This window comes from Carcharhinus amblyrhynchos, chromosome 10 (assembly GCF_965287045.1).
Source record: "Carcharhinus amblyrhynchos chromosome 10, sCarAmb.v2.hapA, whole genome shotgun sequence".
In the NCBI taxonomy this organism is placed as follows: domain Eukaryota; kingdom Metazoa; phylum Chordata; class Chondrichthyes; order Carcharhiniformes; family Carcharhinidae; genus Carcharhinus; species Carcharhinus amblyrhynchos.
In genome coordinates, this window is record NC_137333.1 from 69,122,277 (window position 1) to 69,147,193 (window position 24,917).

General features: G+C 39.5%; 1 protein-coding gene across 5 annotated transcripts in view; it reads right to left on the minus strand.

The window, feature by feature from the left end:
• Nucleotides 1-1,420: 1,420 nt before the first annotated feature.
• Nucleotides 1,421-24,917, minus strand: part of LOC145349036 (radixin) — a 72,665-nt gene continuing 49,168 nt past the window's right edge. For all 5 annotated transcript variants that reach the window (XM_080197277.1, XM_080197278.1, XM_080197280.1 and 2 more), the window contains 7 exons: nt 21,553-21,649; nt 19,472-19,635; nt 16,340-16,470; nt 13,800-13,960; nt 7,453-7,545; nt 7,035-7,274; nt 1,421-3,591 (listed from right to left, as the gene is read on the minus strand). In XM_080197277.1, coding sequence (XP_080053403.1) covers nt 3,427-3,591; nt 7,035-7,274; nt 7,453-7,545; nt 13,800-13,960; nt 16,340-16,470; nt 19,472-19,635; nt 21,553-21,649 — 1,051 coding nt within the window. In that variant the 3' untranslated portion in view covers nt 1,421-3,426. The remainder of the gene's footprint in view (nt 3,592-7,034; nt 7,275-7,452; nt 7,546-13,799; nt 13,961-16,339; nt 16,471-19,471; nt 19,636-21,552; nt 21,650-24,917) is intronic.

The window sequence follows — 24,917 nt, forward strand, 5'->3', positions numbered from 1 at the left end:
AGGCTGAATAAACTAGGCTTGTACTCGTTAGAGTTTAGAAGAATGAGGGGAGATCTCATTGAGACATACAAGATGATGAATGGGATGGATAGGATAGAGGTGGAGAGACTCTTCCTGCTCAGAAAGGACAGTAGGACTAGGGGGCACAGCCTCAAGATTAAGGGGGGGGGGGGGGGGGGGGGGAGATGCGGTTTAGAACAGAGTTGAGGAGGAACGTCTTCACTCAAAGGGTGGTGAATCTCTGGAATTCTCTGCCCATTGAAGTGGTGGAGGCTGCCTCGCTAAATTTTTTAAGACGCGGGTTGATGGGTTTTTGATAAACGAGGGGATTAAGGGTTATGGGGAGAGGGTGGGAATGTGGAACTGAGCCACGATAGATCAGCCATGATCTTATTGAATGGCAGGGCAGGCTCGAAGGGCTAGATGGCCTACTCCTGCTCCTATTTATATGTTCTTATTATGCACATTATTTCCTATTCTCCAGCAGAGGTCAGAATTGCTAAACTTCATTGAATTGATGAGATCAACTGCTCCCAGAAGGCAGTAACAAATCCAAAGCTGGTTATATATTTTTAGAAGTCTTTGAAGGAAGATGATTAAACATCCCCACTAAGTTTATTCTGCAACATTTGTTTTTAAGAATATCAAATCATTTACTGCATCTCCATACACTTTCCCCACTGTGGCTGTGAAAAAAGATTGATGCACTGTTGCAAAAGCTCAACATGTTTTCCCTGCAGCTGAAACCAAGCATTACAATGCAACATATACTAGTGGTAGTTGCTGTTTTACTAGCAAGTCCAAGTATATATTGCACAGAAGTCCATAAATGCAAATCCATATTTACTTGTATTGTAATTTATCCCAGACTAACATGAATAATTACTTTGTTTATCTTCCAACCACTTGACTAGAAACATGGAACAAGGTATATTCCCAGCTTTTTTCCTGAAAAGCAGCATTTTTAAATACATCCGAGCGCAGGATTACCAATGACCATCCAGTAATCTAGAAAGCAGGTCAACTGCCAACCATCTGATGGAAGAACAATAAAGAGTTTCAATATATGTTTTGCAACATTTAGAAATTGTTACTCTATTACATCTAGGAGGGATTTAAACATTCAACTCTTTCAGCCCAACTTAGTGACTGAAAGAATTATGTATTTTTCAAAAATTCCACAATTTGAGTTGATGGTAGACCACTTCTGCAATGCTGGTCATCTCTGTAGGTTGGTCACCAAGTCACCAAGTCACCTCATCTGCACTTCAGCCTCATTAAAAAAGGCATCTAACTCATCTGATGAAGGAGCAGTGCCCTGAAAGCTTGTAATTCCAAATAAACCAGTTGGACTTTAACCTGGTGTTGAGACGTACTAAAAAGAGAAACCACCATTTATTGAAATGAGAGTACACCAGACAGGTATTTTACATCTTTAATTGTTAACCAATGAATGTTGTTCAAAATAGTTATGCTCAATTGTACAACATATGCCAGGGAAAAGCATTTTTAAAGTTACTTTTTGGAAGAAATAAACCAATGCATTTTATATTAATGTGTTCTACACTGCTAGTGGTTGCATTTTTAGCCATACAGCTTAATAGTTGCACAATTGTATAAATGGAACATTCTCGTAATCTAGCTCATATAGCTATTAAACTGCAAACACAATAACTGGTTGTATTATCCAACAATGATATCAATCCACTGATGCATCAATATTTAGTGTACACTCTTCAGGAAAAAATCCATTGAAAGCGTAGTATTTCAACTTGCTATGGCAAACTGCTTGAACATTATAAAATTATTAATGCTCATGCTTCAGTGAATGTTTTTGATGCACAAAAACAGTATGCTATTATGCTGTAAGTGGAAATACTTCACAAAAAGCAGTTTGATGCATGTACACAACATTCACAACCAGTTTAAGAATTGCCAGCTGTCCCTCAGCATACAAAATGAAACAGAAACCTCACCTGCAATTACAAAAAAACTAGATGTTTATTCATGACGCAAATCAAAACTTAACCTGCAATAATAGCCACAAAGAGCGCAATAGAATTGCCCATTATCTTTAGCCTACTAGGCTTGTTAAATGCTCAACTATAAATGGCAATTTCAATAAACCATCATTACAGATAATAAATGCTGATTTATGAGTGCATAATACCAATGGGAATTTAGCTGAACCAAGTACAGAGGAAGCAAGGACACAAAAATCTAAGTTACATCTTCAATGACTTGATCACATGTTTTAGCTCGAGAAATGTGGCAAGCTTTGCAGACAGCCAAATGTCAGGACAACATGCACTGTTCTTCCTACTGTAATTTGCCACTTTAAATGCTTGGATTTAATAATGCAAGTTACCTCAGTACCTCATCCTCTTTCTCAAGAAGCATAATTCACTGGAAATGTGCGCACATACATTCACTCATTCTCCCGCAAGAGGAAAAACAACAACAAAACACCAACTGGGTACCAGCAAAGAAATATTAAGTGTAATACAAAAACTTATCATTTTACATATACAACATTGAGTGGTCTGATCAACACACAAGTATTGCAATATTACTAACAAAGGGAAGAAAGGTGCCAAAGAAGCAAGATTCAAAAATCACATGATATCTTGCAGAAAATTCAGACTCCGAAAGGGTGTTTGACTGGCCATTCATCATGTGTATAATATTGAGGTAGTATACTGTCCCCTCCTTGGGACTGATGTTTTCATATGCTCCCCTGTCAGAAAGGCCTGATATTAAGAGTTGTTCACTATTTTAAAATGGTGCATTTCAATTTGGTCTGTGCAGACACAGAAAACCTAATGCCAATGCATTGCTTGCTATGTCTTGAGCAAATAGCATATCCCACTTTTTAGCTGGACTGCTATCTGTTAAGCAAGTCTTTGTGAACAGGTAGGCAAAGAAAACCATCTATGATGATAGGACATGAAACACCAACCTTGAGACAAATATGTTCAATCTGACACAACACTATTCAATTAATGTTACATCTCAATTACCAAAATTTAGATATGAATGTTGCAGACTCCCCTCAATTTAAGGCAGTTTGCTTAAGCCCTCACAAAAGTATCAATTGTTCTATTAATTTTATACAACTCTAATGACAAGCTGCAGAGACCAAGCCAAAACTTCATACATGCATTTCATTGGAATTATATTTGTTCCAAAAGAAAAAAAGTCTATTTCCTGAATAGTTCCAGCTAAGTTCTGTTAATTGTTGTACTGTAAAATGCTTAAAGGGCATTTATTAACTGCCTTAGAATAGAAATTTACACCCAACTCTTACATAGGTATAACTGATACAATACTTTGGCAAGGTGAAACACTACTCTTATTAGCAGTATAGTGCTGCTTGTTCCTCTGCTGTTGGTTCAGCTGTTTTAAAAATATAAAGTAACTGCACTTTCACATGGCTTCAAACTCATCAATTCGCTGTTTCGTGTTGCCTTGTCGTATCTGTCGAAGGGTCTTGTATTTGTCACGGCCTGCCTTAACATTCTCAGCATGGATGACATCGTTTATGGTTTTCTTTGTCTCATCACGGGCATGGGCCAATTCAGAACTTAGTGCCTGTTAAACAAACATGGATTGAGTGGTCTTTCAATGAGAAAATCCATCTAAACTTTTCAATTTAATTAGAAAAACATGAAGAAATAGTTTTGAAAGCATCCTTGAAGCTCCAAGGGTGTATAGGAAAAAAAACAAAAAACCAATTGTCCAGATCACACACTGAACAAAATATCTGTTGAAACTCAACTGCATTGCATAATTATAGTGATCTATACTTTGCAGATAAAACATCATGCTTGTGGAAGGGTACGGTCACAATTAAACAATGTCTCAACTAACTTGTGTCTCCACAAGTTATATAATCTACAACTAAAGCACATGCACAATACAGAAACCAAAATAATTTGGGGTTCAGCTCTGATTTAGAGTCAGTTATATTGGACAAAAGTTTTATGAAGTGACCATCCTCAATTGCTAGACATGCCAAACTTGTAGGTTCACTCAAGTTACAGGATGTGCCCCCGCCCCAGGAATTAAAGGAAAAAAATCCTGTTGTGTTAAGCAGAGAAGTGCTGGGGAGTAAACTAATTGGGAACTTGTTCAAAAGAAACATCACATGCATGGGCTGAATGGCCTCCTTATGCTATGTTGTTCTATGCTTTCATTGTACGTAGATAGCAGAGTGTATTATTTCAATTTTTCTGGAGTTGAAAAAGCACATCAGCAATTCAGGTAGTGGTGCCTGTATTCAACATCTGAAAATAAACCTCAAAACAACATTTAGCTGACAATAGCACTTTGCCTTTTAAATTGCAAATTAACAGGCTCAATGAATAATGAAGTGTGAAGATGAAAATTGCCAGTTTACAAAGTAGAAATCAATGCTGAATATACAATAAACATTTATTCAGCACTTTTAATACTGCAATAAAGTCTGACCAGAGCAGTGAGAAATCAGGCAAGGTGGCCAAACACAATTAAGTCAATTTTGAAATGAGTTCAGATGGTTGAGGTGGGCACTGCGTAAATCAAGTCTTGAAGTAACAAGGACATAATTGAGAATTTCAGCACCAGAGATTGCAAGGATACACTCAAGTCACAGTGCAGGACATCTAGTCTCTGGAACGAGGTTTGTTTCAAAATAAAAATCTTTGTAGCTGAGAATTTGAGAAGGAATTTAGGAATGCAATCTTGAAGGTGGATAACCAAGTTGCATCACCAATATGGCAAGGTAGTACAAAAGCAATTAATGGCCAATGAATTGAAGATTTGCCATAAGCATTACAAAGATTCAGTAATTATTCTATACACACACACACACAGATACCAAACAGAAGTATTTCAAAATGTCATAATGTTGGCTTATGAGGTGATGCAACCTTTCATATTGGAGCATTCATGAAATGGAACAGATCAAACCTTAGTACTTCTTTATTCCATCTGATTGCCCAAGGATTTTTTTTAAACATAGCTTCACCTTCAAGGTGAATATCAGACCTTAAATAAAAAGGTGTTCAGAATTCCAGGGGACAGAATCCTCCACAGAGCAGCCCAGACTCCCACTTCATAAACAATTGGCACTCTTTCCATCTGCAAATCAAGTACTCAAAACAACAGGCAACAATGAGCTTCAATGAAGGGCTCACTACTCCTCCAACAAAACAATACTGGCAAAGTTTCACTACAGGCATAGCAGAGTGCCAAGTGCCATTTGAGGTTCATTTCAGAAACATCCCCATCAAAAAGCAACAAGAGAACAAAATTCCTCAAACAGCTGCTAGCAAAATAGAATAGATCCATTATTATACTGAAGCTCATTTCAGCTGAGGTTATGGTAAAAGTTGCTCTAAAATACTGGAAATCAAATAACAAAATGCTGTAAATACTATGATGGTCAGACAGTTGTGGAAGGAGAAACAAATAATGTTTTAGGTCAATCAGACCTGGAAAAAAGTTAGAGAGATATAACAAGCTCAAAGCAAGAGCAAAAAAAAAGGGTGGGTGGGGATGAGGGAAGACATGAACAAACAAAGGAAAGATCTGTGATGGGGTGAAAGGCAGGTCAATTTAAATGGACAAATCAGGATGAAGATGCAAGGCAAAATTTGATTGGTTGAAAAAGGAACGGGAAATCCACAGGATGATTAAAGTTCCAGCGTGTACAGGATTGGCTTCTGGTGTTTAATGTAGAATCCATACAGTGCAGAAGGTGGCCATTTGGCCTGTTGAGTCTGTACCAACCACAATCCCACCAGACCCTATTCCTGTAATCCCACATGCTTACTCTGCTAATCCCCTGATACTCAGGTCAATTCAGCATGGCCAATCAACCCAACCTGCACATCTCTGGACAGGGCCAATGAGGTCCACAAAAAACCTTCAATGTTGCTTTAGTGTTGGACATCATTGGTAGTTCCAAAAGGATCTGCACTTTTTCTTGCATCTGTCTTAATTAAAATCATACGGAGGAATGCAAAGAAAACAAGATTGCAAGGTGCAAATGGAGCTCAGGTTACATCTTTGACAGTTAATAAATCCCTCCATGACAATCAAACTAATTTTACTGACAACTTTAAACGAGTCAAGTCTAAGAGAATACAAAAATGTGAAAAAAAAACTTACGGCAGTTAATAATGCAGTCTGGGCACAGCAGCCACACACTACTTGTACTGTGTGCACCTGCTGTCCTTGAACCAGATCAGCTAATATAAATACTTGCCACTCCAGATAACAGTACGTGATCTAATGGGAAAGTCACCACAGCTGCTAGATGTCCTGAAAGGGCAGCTGCTTTTAAACTAAGACAGCATCAAAAGGTGGGGGAGTAGATGGGCACCTTTTTCAAAGCTGGACCCCAAGTCAAACTGTTGCTATGCAAAGCATCCAGACCAACCTATTTAACGGCAGCAGGCAAATACTGAGGACACAAAACATCTGCAAACTGAGGTACTGGCTACAAATTCTGTTCATGACACTGAAGGAATCACAAATTTCCCTTGCAAAGCTGGCCTCATACAAACACTGAACACCTAGAACATTGCTCAAAGCTGAAAGGAAAACTATCTGCTGTACCCCCTCTAGGCTGATGTAACAAATTTAATTTCAACTACATAAAAGTTTAATAGCAGATATGAAAATGAAAGCATCTAACTGGGAATGCAGATGTATACAAGCAAAAAGTGCATTAATAAGTGCTTTGTTTTTAAAGCACTGATGCAAATCTGATTTGAGGCTGGTCTAATTTTTTATTAAAAGCAGAAATTATATAGAAGATTGACAACAAATTGAATATATAAACCCAATATGGAAATGCAGAGAACAATGATTAATTCAGTTAGAACTCAACACACTGGTCCTAACTTGATATTTCTTTAACCGCATGCCATTGCAAGCTTGTGAACTTTAAGATACCTTTGTAAGTTGCTTTTTCCAATCCAAGGATTGCATGTTTGGAGTGTTTATAATATATGCACAAAAGGTACCCAACAACTAAATTGGTTCACCTGCAGCTGTTTCTTTACACGCTCATTCTTCTGTGTCTCAGTAACGCGTTCTTCCTCACTGCGATGGTTTGCTATTCCTTCTGATAAAAGTTCAGCACTGGCTTCAGCATGGTTTTCATCCTGCTCATCGTCATGTTCATTTTCAGCTTGTGGAATAACAGGTGGAGGTGGAGGAGGCGCAGTCATCACAATTTTCAATTCCTCCTTTGTTTTTTCCAAATCCTCTTGAGCTGTGACAGCCTATAGTAGAAAAACACACTTTTCACCATTTGTACAAGAGGTTCTTCACTCATCTCAAATATTATCTACATTAGCAATAATAAGATGCTCTTATTTCAGAAGCAGTGTTGCTTCTGTTGGACAATGTCTGCCACTGCCCCCCTTAAAATATTAAGTTATTCACAGCTGAATTACTAACTTTCTGCTGCCATTCAGTGGCTTCCTCTTCCTTCTTTCTCTTGGCATCCTCCAGAAGTGCAATTTTGGCTGTAAACTCAGCAAGTTCAGCTGCCTAAAAGGAAGAAACATCTTTAATCAATTAAAATTTGAGAATTGTACATATCCACAGCCATAGGTTTTTTTCAGAGCTCAAAGATACCTTCTAAGTATCCAGGGAAAAGTGAATATCAACCAACTTTCCATCACTAACCAATTATATTTGTAAACCACCAAGAGGAGCCAGCACTGAAAGTTAAAAGGAAAGTCATACTTCAAAAATTTTTTTTGGAAGAACTGACCAAATAGACTGAAGATCAGGATAACATTCTTGTATCAGGAAAGTGTGTAGCGGAAACAGCCACAAGAATTGCAAAGTTATACACTGGCTTTTACAGAAGATTTAGACTTGCACGTTGGTGCATATTTGCATTTGGAAAACAGCAAGTGGGTGAGAAGACTCAAGATGACAATACCTTACAGGTCACTTCATATTGAAGAGAAGGAGATAAGGAACAGCAATGGAAAGCCATTAAAATGAGAGGATGAATAGGTATATCTAGAAGTGTTAGATATAGAATTTTAATAGTTCTGACTCAAGACAAATCAGGTCATTAGAAAGATTGCAAATCAAACTCTAACTCCTAGTAGAATAGAAAGCTTCTATTAACTACTTTTCATCATTCTTCACCAGTAGACTGGGCTGCTGGACTGAACAACATTTCAGGAATGTGATGCAAGTGCCTCTGGATTTTAGTTCAAAGACTGAGTTTGTTCTTAACAACTGGAGGCTAATATAGTACCAGTATTGTTTTAAGGAGCAAAATAGTAGGAAATTATACACCACACAAAAAAAAACCAGTAATCAGGCACTCTGCATGATCAAGACAGTAGGCATTATTAGAGACTACCCACCTTTTCTGAGAGCAATCAGTTGTCATACCAACCTGGTTAAAGTTTGAGATAAAGTTGTTCTAGTTACATTAAATTTTCAGAATTTTGGACAATATATTGCACAATGTTTTTATTTACAAGATAGACTCTTGATAGAAAGGCATCTGCTAGATTAAATAGGGGCCAGACAAGGTCCTTGCTTGGTCTAATGTTACTAGGTACAAAAAGATTAGGTAGACATTGGACCTGTACATCAGTTATGTTGATTATCCAGAATTTTTGTTAGTCACATGTCCCAATCTCTCACTTGATCTGTCAATTTTTGTCTAATTATGCTTCCACAAAACACCCTGGGGACCTTTTAGCACATTTAGAGGCACTACATAAATAAAGCCAGAAATGAATTGCAGTTCTTCAACTTGCCAAGTTTTTTTTGCTACAAGGGACTACTTGAACTTTTAACTTCAAATTCATAACTGTCTGCAAGTCAGAGTACATTTGGCTAGTGCTCGCAGTCTGTTGCTTGGGCACTTCAAAACAATGATGGTGGTGGTGGGTGGGGGCAGCATCCAGACCTGGGGATCATTATTATTGGTGGTGGTGGTGGCAGTGGCAGCAAGTATCACCATACTGAATTCAATGATCAGCCATGGTCCAAATGAAAGATGGAACATGCTCAAAACAAAGGGCCAAATGGCATACATCTGCTTCTAGTTTACTAGTACAAGTATAAATACACCAACTGTGTTTTGATTTTATAAAATCATGGAACAGACTAATTTGTATAAAGCAGTAATTATGCCATAATTAAGAGTATGGAGGCCAGTTTTGGGCATCCGTTTGTAGAAACATCAAGCCAAAAAGTGTAGATTCTTCATGGTGATGCCACATGCAGAAATTAGTTATAAGGAATTTCTAGAGCTACCTTGAATATTCAAGTCTGTAAAGTGATGTAGGGTGAATGACACTATCTTCCCACTGGATTAAGTCCTTTAAGATTGAAGGAGGGGCATTGGTTAGATACATTTCTTTATAAGAATTTGGGATAGTTTCACAGTAGTGATTGAGGTAGAGGCTTTTTATTTAAAGGGGCAAACTGGATCAACATGCAAGGCAAAGAAAACATACGACATCAAGGAGACCAAGAAATATTTTGGGTTTGCTTGAATGGACCAATTAAAGCTTCATGGTCCACCTTTGCTGTTAAATGTTTAATAGTCTCCAACATGAGGAACAGCTCTGGAGGAGGCTGCTAAAGAGCCACAAAAACACTAGCACCAGATGATCATTTGGAGGAGAAAATAGTGAAAGATTTACAGATTTGAAAAGGCAGCTAAAGAGTAAACCTGAAACTAGTTTAAAAAAAATCTGGAACCATTTAAGAAACAGTTAGAAGCTAGTTAGGGTTCACCAACTTTCTAAATGGATAAAAAAATGCACTGTGGTCTTGAGCTATCTCGTGCTTTTTCTGCATATCTAGTTCAGCTGTGAAGAGAATCTTGGTAAGACAAGAAATTTGCAGGCAGTTTAGAGAAATTTTCAAAGGCAAAAAGTGGATACCAGCTTCCTCCATATTTGCAAAGAACTGCCTCAATGAATATATTTGTTTTAAGACTTTTAATAGTTTTAAATTGATCACCCCTCAATCTAAATGACTTCTTTCTATTTTGTTCTGACTCAAAAACAAGGGTCGGAATTCTCAGACCGTTCATGCTCCACCACTGCCATCAAGAATTTGGCACAGACAAATCTCAGTTTGCTTCCGCAGGGCCAGAGAATCCTTGCTGTGGGCAAGGTCAAAGAGATCAGCCCAAGCTCTCCATTTTCTAAAGCAGTTCACAAGTCTGCCATTACCTTAAATTCTCTCAGACTTCTTGAAACAAAGCATCTTAAAGACCATAGCTGTATTTTGAATAAAGGCTGTAGATACCAAAATAGGGTTACAGCAGTTTCTAGAGCTGGACTTCATACAGGTGCTAAAGAAATAGAGGAAAGTTTGTGTTTTAATTTTTGAGGGTGATGTAGACAGTAAAGCAAAGAGGGAACCACAAAAGGAACGAGGTCATGTTCCCTTCAGATATATTTTTGCTACCTTTTTGAAATATATCTAAAACATATATGATTTGTACTCTCTTCTGCTCCATCACTTTAGAGAAGTTATTCCTTGCTTTGTATCACTGAGCACTTGTGTAATGTGCATGGGCAAGTAGGTTACACTAGATTTATGTGGTATTCCTTGAATAATGCTTTTAGCTGCTCAGGATGTGCCTTGGGGCTTGTGGAATGAGAAGGGAAATAAATTGGGCAGTCCCAACATGAACACCTTTGTTTGGAGTGCCCAAGCATATTAGTAATCATCAGACCACAAACACTAGCCAAGCATCACTTTGCACCTGACATGCTCAAAAGACCTTAGAGATCTACAAAATAATGAGGGGCACAGGGAGGGAGGGGAGACACCAGGGGAGCAATTTTTTCAAGGTGGTGAGTGTCTGGAACAAGCTGCCAGAGGTAATAGAGGCCAGTACAATTTTGTCTTTTAAAAAAAGATTTTAGTTACATGGTACGATGGGTATAGAGGGATATGGGCCAAAATGTGGGCAATTGGGATTAGCTTAGGCATTTTAAAAAGACCAGCATGGACAAGTTGGGCTGAAGGGCCTATTTCCATGCTGTAAAACCTCTAAAAAAAAGATATTAAGGTTGAAACTCAGATTGTACTGCAAAAGAAAATTACATCAGCAAACTCCTGGGGCCAGTAGTTTGTCATTTGCTTTTTTCCCCCCCCCCCAAAAGTGAAAATGCACAAAAGCCAAAAATTCTAGTTAAGGTGGTTACAAAAGAATTGGAGGAAAGTAGTACAGAATACAATGCTTTTAATTCATCCTTAAATCCAATCACAGTATGGATAGAATCCCTACAGTGTAAAAGGAGGCCATTCGACCCATTGTGGTTGCTGGAGACTCAATCTCTAAAGCCAGGTGCTATTCCCATAACACTTCATATTTACTCTTCTAATCCCCCTGATACTAGGGTTAATTTAGCATGGTCAATCAACCTAACCCATACATCTTTGGGCTGTGGCAGGAAACCGCAGCATGCAGAGCAAATTGTAGGGTTTAAAGGACTGTAGAAGGGTTTAACCAGCCGTGGTTATCTAAAGAAATAAAGGAGTGTACTAAATTAAAAGCTGATGCATTCAGAGTGGCTAAAAATAGTGGGCGATTAGAGGATTGGGAAAGATTTAAAAATCAAAGAATGACTAAGAAGGTGATAAAGAAAGGAAAGATAGACTATGAAGCTAAACTAGCACCAAATATAAAAAAAGACAGTAAAAGTTTTTACAAATATATAAAGAGGCGACGGCTGGCTAGAGTGAATGTTGGACCCTTGGAGGATGAGGGGGGATTTAATGGTGGGAGATGAGAAAATGGCCGAGGCTTTAAAATAAGTTTTTTGCCTCAGTCTTCATGGAGGAGGACACGAATAGTTTGCCGGACATTAAAGATAGAAGGATGGTAGATGAGGGCCTGAATGCGATTACTGTCACTAGAGAGGTAGTGCTTGATTGACTAATGGGACTGAAGGTGGACAAGTCCCCAGGACCGGATGGAATGCATCCCAGGGTTCTGAAAGAAATGGCAGAGGTGATAGCGGATGCCTTAGTAATTATTTATCAAAACTCGCTGGACTCCAGGGGAAGTGCCAGAAGATTGGGAAATGGCTAATGTTACGTCACTGTATAAAAAAGGCAGGGAATTATAGGCCAGTTAGTTTAATGTATGTAGTTGGAAAAATGCTAGAATCCGTCAAAGAAGAAATAGTGAAGTACCTAGAAAAGAATGGTTTGATCGAGCAGACGCAGCATGGATTCGTTAAGGGGAAGTTGTGTTTGACAAATTTATTGGATTTCTATGAGGATGTGACTAGTGTGGTAGACGGACGGGAACTGGTGGATGTAGTGTTTTTAGATTTCCAAAAGGCGTTTGATAAGGTGCCTCAAAAAGGTTGCTACAGAAGGTTAGGGCGCACGGAGTTGGGAGTAAGGTGTTAGCGTGGATAGAGGATTGGCTGTCTAATAGGAAGCAGAGAGTTGGTATCAATGGGTGCTATTCTGGTTGGCGACTAGTGGAGTGCCGCAGGGATCAGTGCTGGGGCCTCAACTATTTACCGTTCATATAGATGATCTGGAGGAGGGGTCTGAGTGAAGGGTGATGAAATTTGCTGATGACACGAAGATGAGTGGAAAAGCAAATTGTGTGGAGGTGTGGAAAGTCTGCAGAGGGATCTTGATAGGCTGAGCAAGTGGGCGAGGACCTGGCAGATGGAGTATAATGTTAGCAAATGTGAGGTTATCCACTTTGGAAGAAATAATAGTACGAGGGATTATTATTTAAAAGCAAAAAGCTGCAGCATGCTACAGTGCAGACAGATCTAGGGGTCCTTGTGCACGAGTCACAAAAACCCAGTCTGCAGGTGATCAAGGCAAATGGAATGTTGGCCTTTATTGCAAGGGGGGGGATAGAATATAAGAGAAGGGAGGTCTTGCTGCAACTGTACAGGGTACTGGTGAGGCCGTAGCTGGAGTACTGTGTGCAGTTTTGGTCAGTGCACTTGAAGGATATATTGGTCTTGGAGGGAGTGCAGAGGAGGTTCACTAGGCTGATACCAGAGATGAGGGGGTTAGCCTATGAAGAGAGACTAAATAGACGGGGTCTGTACTCAGTTTAGAAGGATGGGGGGGGGGGGGGGGTGGTGGAATCTTAGATATATAAAAGATAATGAAGGGGATGGATAGGGTAGAGGTAGAGAGATGCTTCCAGCTTAGAAAGGATAGCAGGACTAGAGGACGCAGCCTCAAGATTTGGGGGGGCGCAATTTAGATCAGAGTTGAGGAGGAACTTCACTCAAAAAGGGGTGGTGAATCCCTGGAATTCTCTGCCCATTGAAGTGGTGGAGGCTACCCTCACTAAATATATTTAATTTAAGTCACGGTAGATAGGTTTCTGATAGACAGGGGAATTAAGGGTTATGGGAAGAAAGCAGGAAAGTGCAACAATCCACTTCAGATCAGCCATGATCTTATTGAATGGCAGGGCAGGCTCAAAGGGCTAAATGGCCTGCTCCTATTTCTTATGTTCTTACAAAACCCATGGTGAGAATGTGTAAACTCCAGTGACCCAAGGCTGGAATTAAACCTGGGCCCCTGGCATTGAGGCAGTAGTGCTAGCCACTGCCACCCCAAATCATTTCATACAGCGTACTCCTCTCAAATTGGAAAAAATGGAAAGACTGCCATTAATTGCAATTTGGATTTTATAGTTTATCTTCCCTCTTCTGCACTGAGGTGCCATTTCTAGATCCTGCAGAGCCCCCTCAGAACTTGACAAAAATTAAGTAGCTCGGTTTATGATTGACAGAAAGCAAGATTCCTACCAGATGTTCTTGATTCTTCATTTGATCTTCAGCCTGTTTGGCCAAGGCAGCTTTTGCTTCTTCTGCATTGCGACGCTCTCTCTCTAGTCTCTCAGCCTCTTCTTTTGCTCTTTTCCTTTCCTGTTCAAGTTCTAAAGCTCTACGTGTTTGATCTTCTAACTCTGTTAGAGAATTAAATATATTAATGAGAAATGTGCCCAAGCTCATGCAGGAAAAAGGGATTTGCAGCTTATTTACATTATCTGTACAATAGGCAGAACCAAAGTTACACAAATAATTGATTGCCAACTTTGACCAGCAGGATACATGTATGACCACGCAATACAGCAGAACAATATTGTCATTATCTACTTAAACACATGGTTAGTTAGATGTGGCTGAATTATTTTTCTTTTATTATCCTCATTTTGGCTCAGACACAGGTCATCTCAATTACCTTGACCAGCAACTACCTGGACAGAGTGTCAAGTGATTCAAGTATGGGAGCCAACACAAGTATAAAAAAAAACTTAGTCATGGCCAAATTTGGATAACATGGCAGAAAGTTAGTTAAGGAATCTTTCTAGTCTTCATGCAAGACAACTTGCTTCTATTAAACCATGTTTACTATATATATATATATATATATATAAAAAACAAAGAACAAAAGAAAATTACAGCATTGGAACAGGCCCTTCAACCCGAAAGCCTGCACTGATCATGCTACCTCACTTAAGTAAAACCCCCTATGCTTCCGGAGACCATATCCCTCTATTCCCAACTCATTCATTACTTGTTAAGACGCCCCTTAAAAGTCACTTCAGTATCCACTTCCACTACTTCCCACAGCAGAGTTCCAGGATACCACCACTTAAAAAAATCTGCGTTGTACATATCTTAAAACTTGCCCCTCGCAACTTAATCCTATGCCCCCTAGTAATAAACTCTTCCACCTTGGGAAAAAGCTGACGATCTACTCTGTCCATGCCTCTCATTATATTGTAGGCTTCTCAGGTCTCAACCTGTTGCTCCAGTGAGAGCAAACCAAGTTTCTTCAACCTCTCCTCATAGCTAATGCCCTCCATACCAGGCACTGGTAAATCTTTTCTGTACCATCTTCAAAGCTTCCACATTCTTGTTAGTGCTGCGACTAGAATTGAATACTATTCCAAGTGCGGCCTCACTAAGGTTCTATAAAAGCATCAACATGACATGCCAATTTTTAAACTCAATACCCTGGCTGAAGGCAAGCATGCCATATGCCTTCTTGACTACCTCCTCCACCAGCATTGCCACTTTCAAATGACTTGTGTACCTGTACACACAGATCCCTTTGCCTATCAATACTCTTAAGGGTTCTGTCATTTACTACATATTTCCTATCTGTATTAGACCTTCCAAAATGCATGACGTCATTTAAAATCAGATTAAACTCCATTTGCCATCTTTCCACCCAAGCCTTCAACTGATCTATATCCTGCCTAATCCTCTGATGGTCCTCATCGCTATCTGCAAATTCACCAACTTGTGTTTTGTCTGCAAACTTACTGATCAATCCAGTTACATTTTCCTCCATCATTTATATATTTGGAAACAAAGATCCCAGCACTGATGCTGGAGGAACACCACTTGTCACAGCCCTCCATTCTGATGTGCACCTTTCCACTGCTACCCTGTTTTCTTTAAACTGGCTCAAAGACAACAGAGGGTAGCAGTGGAAGGGTGCGTTTCTGAACTGGCTGTGACAAGTGGTGTTACTCACGGATCAGTGATGGGACCTTTGCTGTTTGTAAAATCTAGAATCAAGTACAATATTAAATACATTTCAATATAAAGGTTAACAGTTACACTCAAATCTGAGCACTATTTGCAAATAGGCATTGAATTGGTTTTTGTTGAAATGAAATTGCATTCCAATTTTGGCCATCAAAATACATTCCAACTACACCCAGGACATTGTGCCGAACACCAAAAATACACATCTTATTTAAGCGGCAGGCAGGATGCTATCACGTTTTCTTGAAAGTTGGCTACACAAGGTTACATGTTGAACTATATTCTTCAGCGAAAGAATTAATTTTGTACATTTTACTCTGGCAATGCAGTTCACTACAGCAAAGATTTGCTTTTTTTGCTGCATCTAATTCACTTTACTAGTTAAAATTACATTTATAGGAATTCACTTTTGCCTAATCCTTTCAAAGGAATGGATAAAGTATCCATTAATTTGTTCAAGACAGTTCTAGATTCAGACACAGGCTTGAAAATAAACTTTGTTCCTTCACCTGAAGGGGAAGAATGATAAATGGATTTACTAAAACTGACTCAGAATAATTACACAATGTAAATGAGGGGCAGAAAGGAACAGGATTGCAATCACAAATTAAGGTGGCAGGCTGCAGGCTAACCTCATCATATTCCTAGTTTAGCAAACACAATAAATTAGCATAAATCAAGATCAGCTTTGCAAAGACAAAGACAGTCTAGAAAATAAACCCAAAATGTTGAACCAGGTAGAAAGTTTGTCTCTGTATACATTAATGATTGAAGTAAACCATCACCTTTCTGAGCCTTTGCTGTTTGTTCTTCAATTTGTCTAAGTCTTTCCATGAGCTCCTCCTTCTCTTGTTCTATCCTTTCTTTTTCCTTTTCTGCCATTTCTCTCTTTTTCTTTTCATTTTCCAGTTGTGCCCTTTTAAAAGCAAAAATAGATGAACTTAAATACTGATCAAGAAACAAAATTAAATGAGTATCATAAAAGTACTTGGTCAAGGAAATTGGGGCTATACATGTGATCTTAGAAGAGGTAAGAGTAAAGATCAGTTTTTAAAAACAAGCTGCCAAAAGTACATACGCTGAAGATGACGCAGGGAAAAGCAATTCAAAAACCTGATCCCAACATTGAAAGGAACAATCAAGGAAGCAGCTATAGGGAAAAGCTCAACTGAAAATATGTCCTAAAGATACTTGTGACTAAACTTTTAAATGCAAGGCTCACACCAACTCAGCAATGAGATTACTGTGAAATTCCCCTAGTTGCCAGACACCCGTTTGGGTCAATGCACCTAAACCAGCACATTCTTCAGACTGTGGGAGGAAACCCACACAGATATAGGGAGAATCAAACCCAGGTCCCTGGCACTGAGGCAGCAGTGTTAACCACTCTGCTACCCACATTTTATGTGGATACTTTTTACTTTAAAAGTTTGTCAAGAGATGACAAAAAAATTATGAGAAGAGAAAGCTTGCAAATAGCAGAAACCAAATGAAAACTAAAATTGCTAACCCAGGGAGAAAGAAAATGCAGGTTCTGACATTTCAGACATGTACCCTTCATCAGAAGGGAACAGAACAGAGGCATAAGAACTGAGCATCTTGAAGGACAAATCAGTATTTATTCTCAAGGAAACTTTTCAGTATTACCATTAACAGGCATTCACAAAAAAGTTATCTGGCAAGAAAGTAATCACTTCAATTTCAGCATTTATTACACTTCAAATCCTCAAGACATCGTTTTTAATTTGAACTGCAATGCAGTGACTTACATAAGCAAAGTTGGCAGCCAGGTTCCCAAAGCAGCAGTGACAGCAGTATTGAAGACTCTTAATCACTTCATTGGAAAGAAAGCAATTGAGCTATAATTGCCAAATTAAAATTTACCCAGTTTGTGTGTATAGAAGTTATTTGGCAAGATTCCACATTGTTAAGTAGATGCCAGTGTCATTGCTGCATTGAACAGCAGCAAGTTCTGGCAGAGGACTTCAATGCTGTAGAATGGGATTGTGGTCAGTGCAGACTCAATGGGCTGAAGGCCTCTCTGCACTGTATGGTTCTATGATTCTCAGAGGCCACAGCTTCTGTCATTTCCAGCGCACAGACCTTTATTACATGGGAGTGAACCAGACTCGTTGCAAAACAGTCACCTCTGGTGGGAATCAATAAGTTAAATTTTGGCTGAAAGCACCCACGAAGTTTGGAATGCTCACAGAACTGCATTAGTTCCTTTTGTGTCCACCAACATTTCCAAATTGAGGTGGTAAGGTTACAGGGCTTTGCTTGGATCAGTTTGTTGTGGTACAGCTGAACTCAGTTTGCTTCTTTTGATGTAGGCATGGCTGTTTAGTAACTTCACAAGATGATGCATCTTCAAAGGAATGCCCAGAACAGCTCCTGGCGTACCCTCCCAAACGTGCCTTTGTAGCGGCATTAATCTACTTACTAAATGGTGAGGATGCGCCGGGTCAGGTTAGATTGGTGGTATATAACTCTGCTGCCAACAATCCATAATGCCACAAAGGAATATTTTACTGTGTGATAGAGACTGCCTTCATTGTAGTGAGTGCTCCTCTCATGGAAAAACTACTATAGATAGAAACTAGTCCTTTTGACCAACCTATCTTAACCTAGAGATTTGATTCCCCTGCCTTGGAATTTCCTGTAAGCCATCTTCCTTTTCTATTGTAAATACTGAGGCAAATTATTCAACTTGTGCCATTTCCCCATGGTAACTGGTGGGCCAATGTTAAAATTTTATTTTATTAATGTCACAAGTAGGCTTACATTAACACTGCAGTGAAGTTAGTGAAAACCCTCCAGTCACCACACTAGCACCTGTTCAGGTACACTGAGGGGGAATTTAGCATGGCCAGATCACCAAACCAACACATCTCTAAAATTTAAGCAGTTTATTTTAAAGTGAAAACAAAAAAATCTGTCAGTGCTTCTCGAGACAGTATCGGTGGGAGAAAAAAGTAGCAAGACAAAATTTCAGAACTGAAGACCTTTCATGCTGGAAAATATTGGCTTAGCAAATCCTGGGAATTTGTCACTTTTTACTGCCATTGTTTTCTTCATTACCATTTTGATTGTTAATTTTGGTGAGTTCAGACTCACTGATTTCCTTTGTATGTTTGGCATACTTCTACTGGACCACCATTTCCTTACTTTCATTAATAGTTCTGTGCTTTCTTCATGTCTCTGGACTACAACAAGATCCAAGACTCAAACCCACTATTTCTTGTGACCTTTAAAACTGGATGCCTTCAGATTTTCCAAATCTATATTTGATGTAACCACTGCTTTCTTATTTCTAATGGCAATTCCCCTTGCTTTGTCATTAATAAAATGTCTCACTTGAATTAAAATTAATGAATATGGGATCAAATGATAATTTAAATTGAGACCACTGGATTGTTTGTAAAAGCCCATCAGGTTCACTAATGTCCTTTAGGGTAGGAAATCTATCACCCTTATCCAATCTGGTCAGTATGAGAGTCTGGACACAGCTATGTGGTTGACCCAACTGCCCTCTTAAACAGTCTAGCAACCCACTCAGTTCAAAAGCAATTAAGAATGGGCAATAAATGCTAGCTCTACCAACACATCTCCAAGAACCAATAATAATGAAATTCTGCCAGATCCTGCCTACCCCTTATAAGCAGAGTCTTTTACTGTGAGAAATGCCATGTAAACAAAATTCCTAGAGTTCTTCTCAGCAAACTGATTTTGCTTTCAGTGCCTGTTAGAATTCAATTATGTATTTAGAATTCATGCAAGGGTTGTGAATACTACCTTAGTCAAAGAGACTTCTCCAGAAGAGTCAGATTACAGTCAAGGCTCACACCAATATCCTTGTGCATATAACAGACATGGACTTGTACAGAGCAATGATAAAGTTGACCAGTCTCATTTACCTTTCTAATTGTTTCTGATGCTTTTCCTCTCTGGCCTGTGCCTTCATTTGCTGTACTTCAATAGTGTCAGGTTTTCTCCTTCGCATATAGAGTTCATGATTTCCCATACAAAGTGCCAGAATTCGTTTGTTGATTCGCAGACGTGGAGCATAAAATACAAAATCCTATAAAAAAATTAGGACTGGGCAAGATATTCGAATGACAAAACCATAATCACTTGTGCTTACATTTTATCATTAGCTATATGAATACCTACAGTGCAAAAGGAAGCCATTCAGGCCAAGTCTATACCCACAACCACCCAGGCCCTATTCCTGTAGCCCCATGTATTTATCTTGAGTGATGGTCAAGTTAACATGGTTAATCTAACCTGCACATCTTTGGACTGTGGGAGGAAACCCACACAGACATGGGAAGGATGTGCAAACTCCAGTCACTCTAGCCTAGATTTGAACAGGGTCCTTGGTGCTGTGGTAGGGGCTTATTGCCCCTACTGTTTTTACTCTGAAAAGGATGAGTGTTTCTCAAATAATTTAGCAATGATCAATTATTAAAAATTCCACTGCAAGAGACAAAAGCCTCAAATAACAATTTTGCCAACTGATTAATATTCCCACTTTTGTTTCATTCCCTAGTCCAATCTTTTCCCACAGTTTTGAGATTTCCAAATTCTTGGCCTCAAGTCTTTACATCATGGACATCCAATACCTCCACACCATCTCTGAAGAGTCTGACCCAAGAGCTGTCCATTTTTCTCTAGAAAAGAGACCCCATCCATCACCACCCTTCTACAAGCCAAATTAACTCAAAAATCTTCATTCCACCCCATTTCACATTTTTCACCCTGACAAGGTGACCTTACATGTCAGTGCTTCTGGTCATCTTCTTCCTCAATCTAAGACTTCCTTCTGTGGTTGGTTGATAGGCAGAAAATTGCCCTTATCCCATTTCCTGCACTCGCCACTCCCCCATCTTCCCAGAACCATAATAGGATTCCCTTGTCCTAACCTTCAAGCCCAGCAGCTGTCAAATTCAACACTCAGCCATTCTGCACTTTCAGGATTCCAATGAATACATCTTCCCCTCACCCCTATTCTGGAGATGTAACACCCATTTTACGTTTTCCCTTCCCACCATCTAGGATGTCAAACAACCTTTCAGGTGAAAGATTTACTTTGTTGTTTTTACCAATCCAGTATGCTACTCACAACCCAACCTCCTCTACACTGAATGCTTTGCAGATTACCCAGTCTGTAAGAGTTAAACTGCTTCCAATCATTTGTCATTTAAATTCTCCTTGGGTTCAGTTGGTAGCTCTCTAGCCTGAGAGACAGACAAGGGGTGGGATTTTCAGCCTCACTCAACCAAAGTGAAAATCCCAACCAAGGTCAGACATTTCCACTGTCTGCCCCTTACCCACTCTGATATCATGGCAGGTGGGACAGTAGAATTCCAGCCAATGTTCCAGGTTCAAGTCCCACTCAGGCTAGAGTGGGCAAAAAACCCCAAGACCTACACTCCAGTGAAATGCAGAGGGCATTGCTGGCAGTTTTTCTTTCAGAATCCCTACAGTATGGTGGTCACCATTTGGCCTGAGTCTGCACAGACCAGAATCTCACCTAGGTTCTATTTCTGTAATCTGACATATTTACCATGCTAATTCCCCCGATACCAGGGTCAAGTTAGTATGGCCAACCTAACCCATACACCTTTGAATGATAAAACCAAGGTCACAGCTTCCCCCTCAAAGATTTTCAAAGAGCCAAAAGAATTATCCCAGTATTTGTCAACATTTATTCTTTAAATCACTACAGTATCTGATCATCATTCAATGGTTTACACTTTAATTCTCCCATAAAAAAGGGAGTCTGGTTGATTAAGACCTGGATCCAATCCAAACTTTAATTTATACTTCCTACTAAAAGGAACTAAAACACTTCCTCTTAACCTACTGCTTGGGAATGAAGTGGTTGCACTGAACATTCCTGATCATTTAATTAATTCAAAAATCAATGATCTGCAAAAGTTATTTGTAATTCAGGAAATTTTAGTTCAACATTTAAAAGTTATTAAACACTTACTGGAGCTTTCTTATCAATAGGCTTTATGACAAACTTCTTATCATTAAAGGAGATGTTTCTTATTTCACTCCAAGGAAAACCAATTTTGGGCGTTAATCTGTTGATTAAAGAATACAATTACAATACAATTCTAATTTATTTTCTTCAAGGAAAACAGGACAGTGCTTTTCTTTAGGTACCCAAAAATGTTTGAGCAGAGTTCCCTTAATATTGGATTGTTTACGTGCACTTAATGAATTTTTAAATATAACTGTTCAGAGCATCCTTTACAATAAAGGCCTTCAGCAAATATCAATGCCCAAAGCTCATTTTTCAACTTTGTCAGAGGAACTGCTGCAGTTACCTGGTTCAAAAGTGGAATCTTATTTATGTTGCAACTCAAGACACCTATATCAGACTCCTATTTATTGACTACACCTCAGCCTTCAACATTATAAGAACATAAGAAATAGGAGTAGTCCATCTAGCCCCTCAAGCCTGCCCAACCATTCAATAAGATCATGGGTGATCTATAGTGGTTCAGTTCCACTTACCCGCCTACTCCCCATAATCCTCGATTCCTTTATCGATCAGAAAGCTACCTGTGACTTAAACACATTTAACAAGGTAGCCTCCACTGCTTCAATGGGCGGAGAATTCCAATGATTCACTACCCTCTGGGAGAAGTTCCTCCTCAACTGTTCTAAATTGACTCCCCCTTATTTTGAGGCTATGCCCTCTAGTTCTTGTTTCCTTTCTAAATGGAAAGAACGTCTGTGTGTTGTTGTCATTGTCATCATCAACAACAACACTTCAGCTAATTCAACTCCAAGCACCTGAGGGAATGCAGCCAACTGAATGAGCTGCAGCAGGATACCTTGTGGCATGCCCACTTCCCTACACTGACATATTTTTGCACTGCTGGAGTGTCCAAGACCAACAGTTCACCTCTGATTAACTTCGACAGGAAAACAGTCAAATCAAAAATCAGGTACACAGAGGGCAAGGGAGGACAAATGGCATATGACCAAATCTGGAGTATAACTCCCTTCCTGATGTTAAGATAATTTCATATGCATTGACAGCCTTCAATCACTTGCATTTATATAGCACCTCACTGCAAAGCACTTCAAGTTTCAAAGGACTAAAGTCAGAAAAATAGTGGAGAGTTAGTAGAGCAGGATCATAAAAAGGAGACAGGTGGAGCCATTGCAGAGCAAGAAGTCCAGGTGGCTAAAAATACAGCTGCTGATGGCAGAGCAAAAGATACAGATTCATAAGAAGCCAGAATCAAATTCAAGTTGTGTGTGGGCATGGCCAGGTAGAGATCATGAAAAGTTTAGACATGGAAGTGAAATGAGGGATGTGTCAATGTAGGTCAAAGTCAGGATCCATAGGACTTACTATAGATGATAGAAAGTTTAAAAATAACCCAAAGTTTACACTGGGAATAATGCAGCACAAGCCTGGGAATGTTTCAGCAACAAGTGGGCTGGACACTCAACAAGACAATGGGTGAAGTTATACTTAAAGTGGATACAAAAAGGACAAATCTGTGGTATGAATTCAAGAGTTTAGGAAAATGACTTTGATCTTCAAGGAAATTGCCTGTCAAAATCACTGGAATTAAAACAAGGAGAGAAATCAGAATCCCTACAGTGCAGGACGACACCATTCAGCCCATCAAGTCTGCAACAACTCTGAAAGAGCATCCTGCACAGGTCCACCACTCCCACCCTATCCCTGTAACCCCATACATTTAGCACAGCCAATCACAGAATCTCTACAGTGCAGGAGGCAGCCACTTGGCCCATCAAGCCTGCACTGACAACAATCTCACCCAAGCTCTGTCTCTATAACCGTATGTACTTACTCTGCTAATCCCCCTGTCACTGTCAATTTAGCACAGCCAATCCACCTAACTTACACATCTTTGGACTAAGAGTGGAAACTGGAGCACCCAGAGGAAACCCAGACATGGGGAGAACGTCACAGGCAGTCACCCAAGGGCAGAATTGATCCTGGGTCCCTGACATTGAGACGAGAATGCTAAAGCTAGGTGTCAATGCACATGTGGAAGTTGATCATGTTGTAAAAAGTGTTACAAAAAGAACAGCATGTAGATGAAAAAGAAATGGGAACCAAGGGTAGGTCCTTGGTGAATTCAAGGTAGTAGTCCAAGGGCAGGAAAAGCAACAGTTACAGGAAGAGATCTCACGGTTTTTGAGGAACCATGAAAAAGCCAGTTTCAGGAGACTGATCCATAGGGGAGACACCCTGGAGGAGTCAGCATGATAAAGCTGCAGGAGGTCAAGGAGAGAGGAATGCACTATGGCCACAAGTCAAGGTTAAAATCAGAAAGCAACAAGAGATGGCAGTTATGCTGAAAGCAAAGGGATAGAACTGGAAGACAGAAAACCATTTTCAATGTCAGTTATCACAGAACGCAGATCAAGTAGGTGGGTCTCAGTGAGAGGAACTCAAAATTGGAGGAGAAGCAAGAGTGTGATACAAGACCTGGTAATCTAGTTAAAACATTTACGTCCATTACCAATAGCACGGAGAGAGCAAACACACCAGGCTTATACAAGGGAATGACCAAAATGGAAGATAATGAAATGATTACTGGGGACTAGGGCAAAAAAGCAGAAGGGAGCTAATGCAGGAAGGAGGTGAACAGAACAGTTAGAGGCATCTTTGTGAATAAAAGACAAAAAAAACTAGACCTGGGGAGTTTAAGTGTAACTGAAAGTGAATCAGGGACACTTCTTTCCAAATTGAGCACATGGATAGTGAAATATGTTTTAGGAACAAGATGAGGAGAGATACAAGGAAGAGTACAGAAGTGGCCTGGTGTTGATCAAAAGGGACTGAGTAAAATTGGAGAATGAGAAGGAAAGATTACTATTCATAAACAGTCTGCAACAAGTGATTAACAACAAAATGCTGATAGTATAGGCTAGTGCCTGAGATGCTTTGCACCTGTTTGAAGATGGGGACAATTTAAAGATGCCCAAGAGGATGTTGGGCAAGGAGGACCCCAAGAGGAAAAAGAATGCTTTATTTTCTGACTATATGCCTAGTATGCGAGCTGTTCAATTGTTGGGCATCACTGACAAGTCCAATCCCGCCAAAACAAATTTACATAATTTTCTACATTAAAAGGGATAATCAGACCAAAAAAGACACCTTAGCCAAAAGTAGTATTTAGATACATGCATACAAGAGCAAAATACTGCAGGAAATGATTTTTAAAAAGCTGGAAATTCAGATCAAGCAGCGGAGGAGAGAAAGGAGTTAGGGTTTGCCCAATGTCTTTTTAGAGATTTGGGAAGGATAACGAAAGTCTTTGTAGACCACTTGATAAGAATACACTAGGAACATAG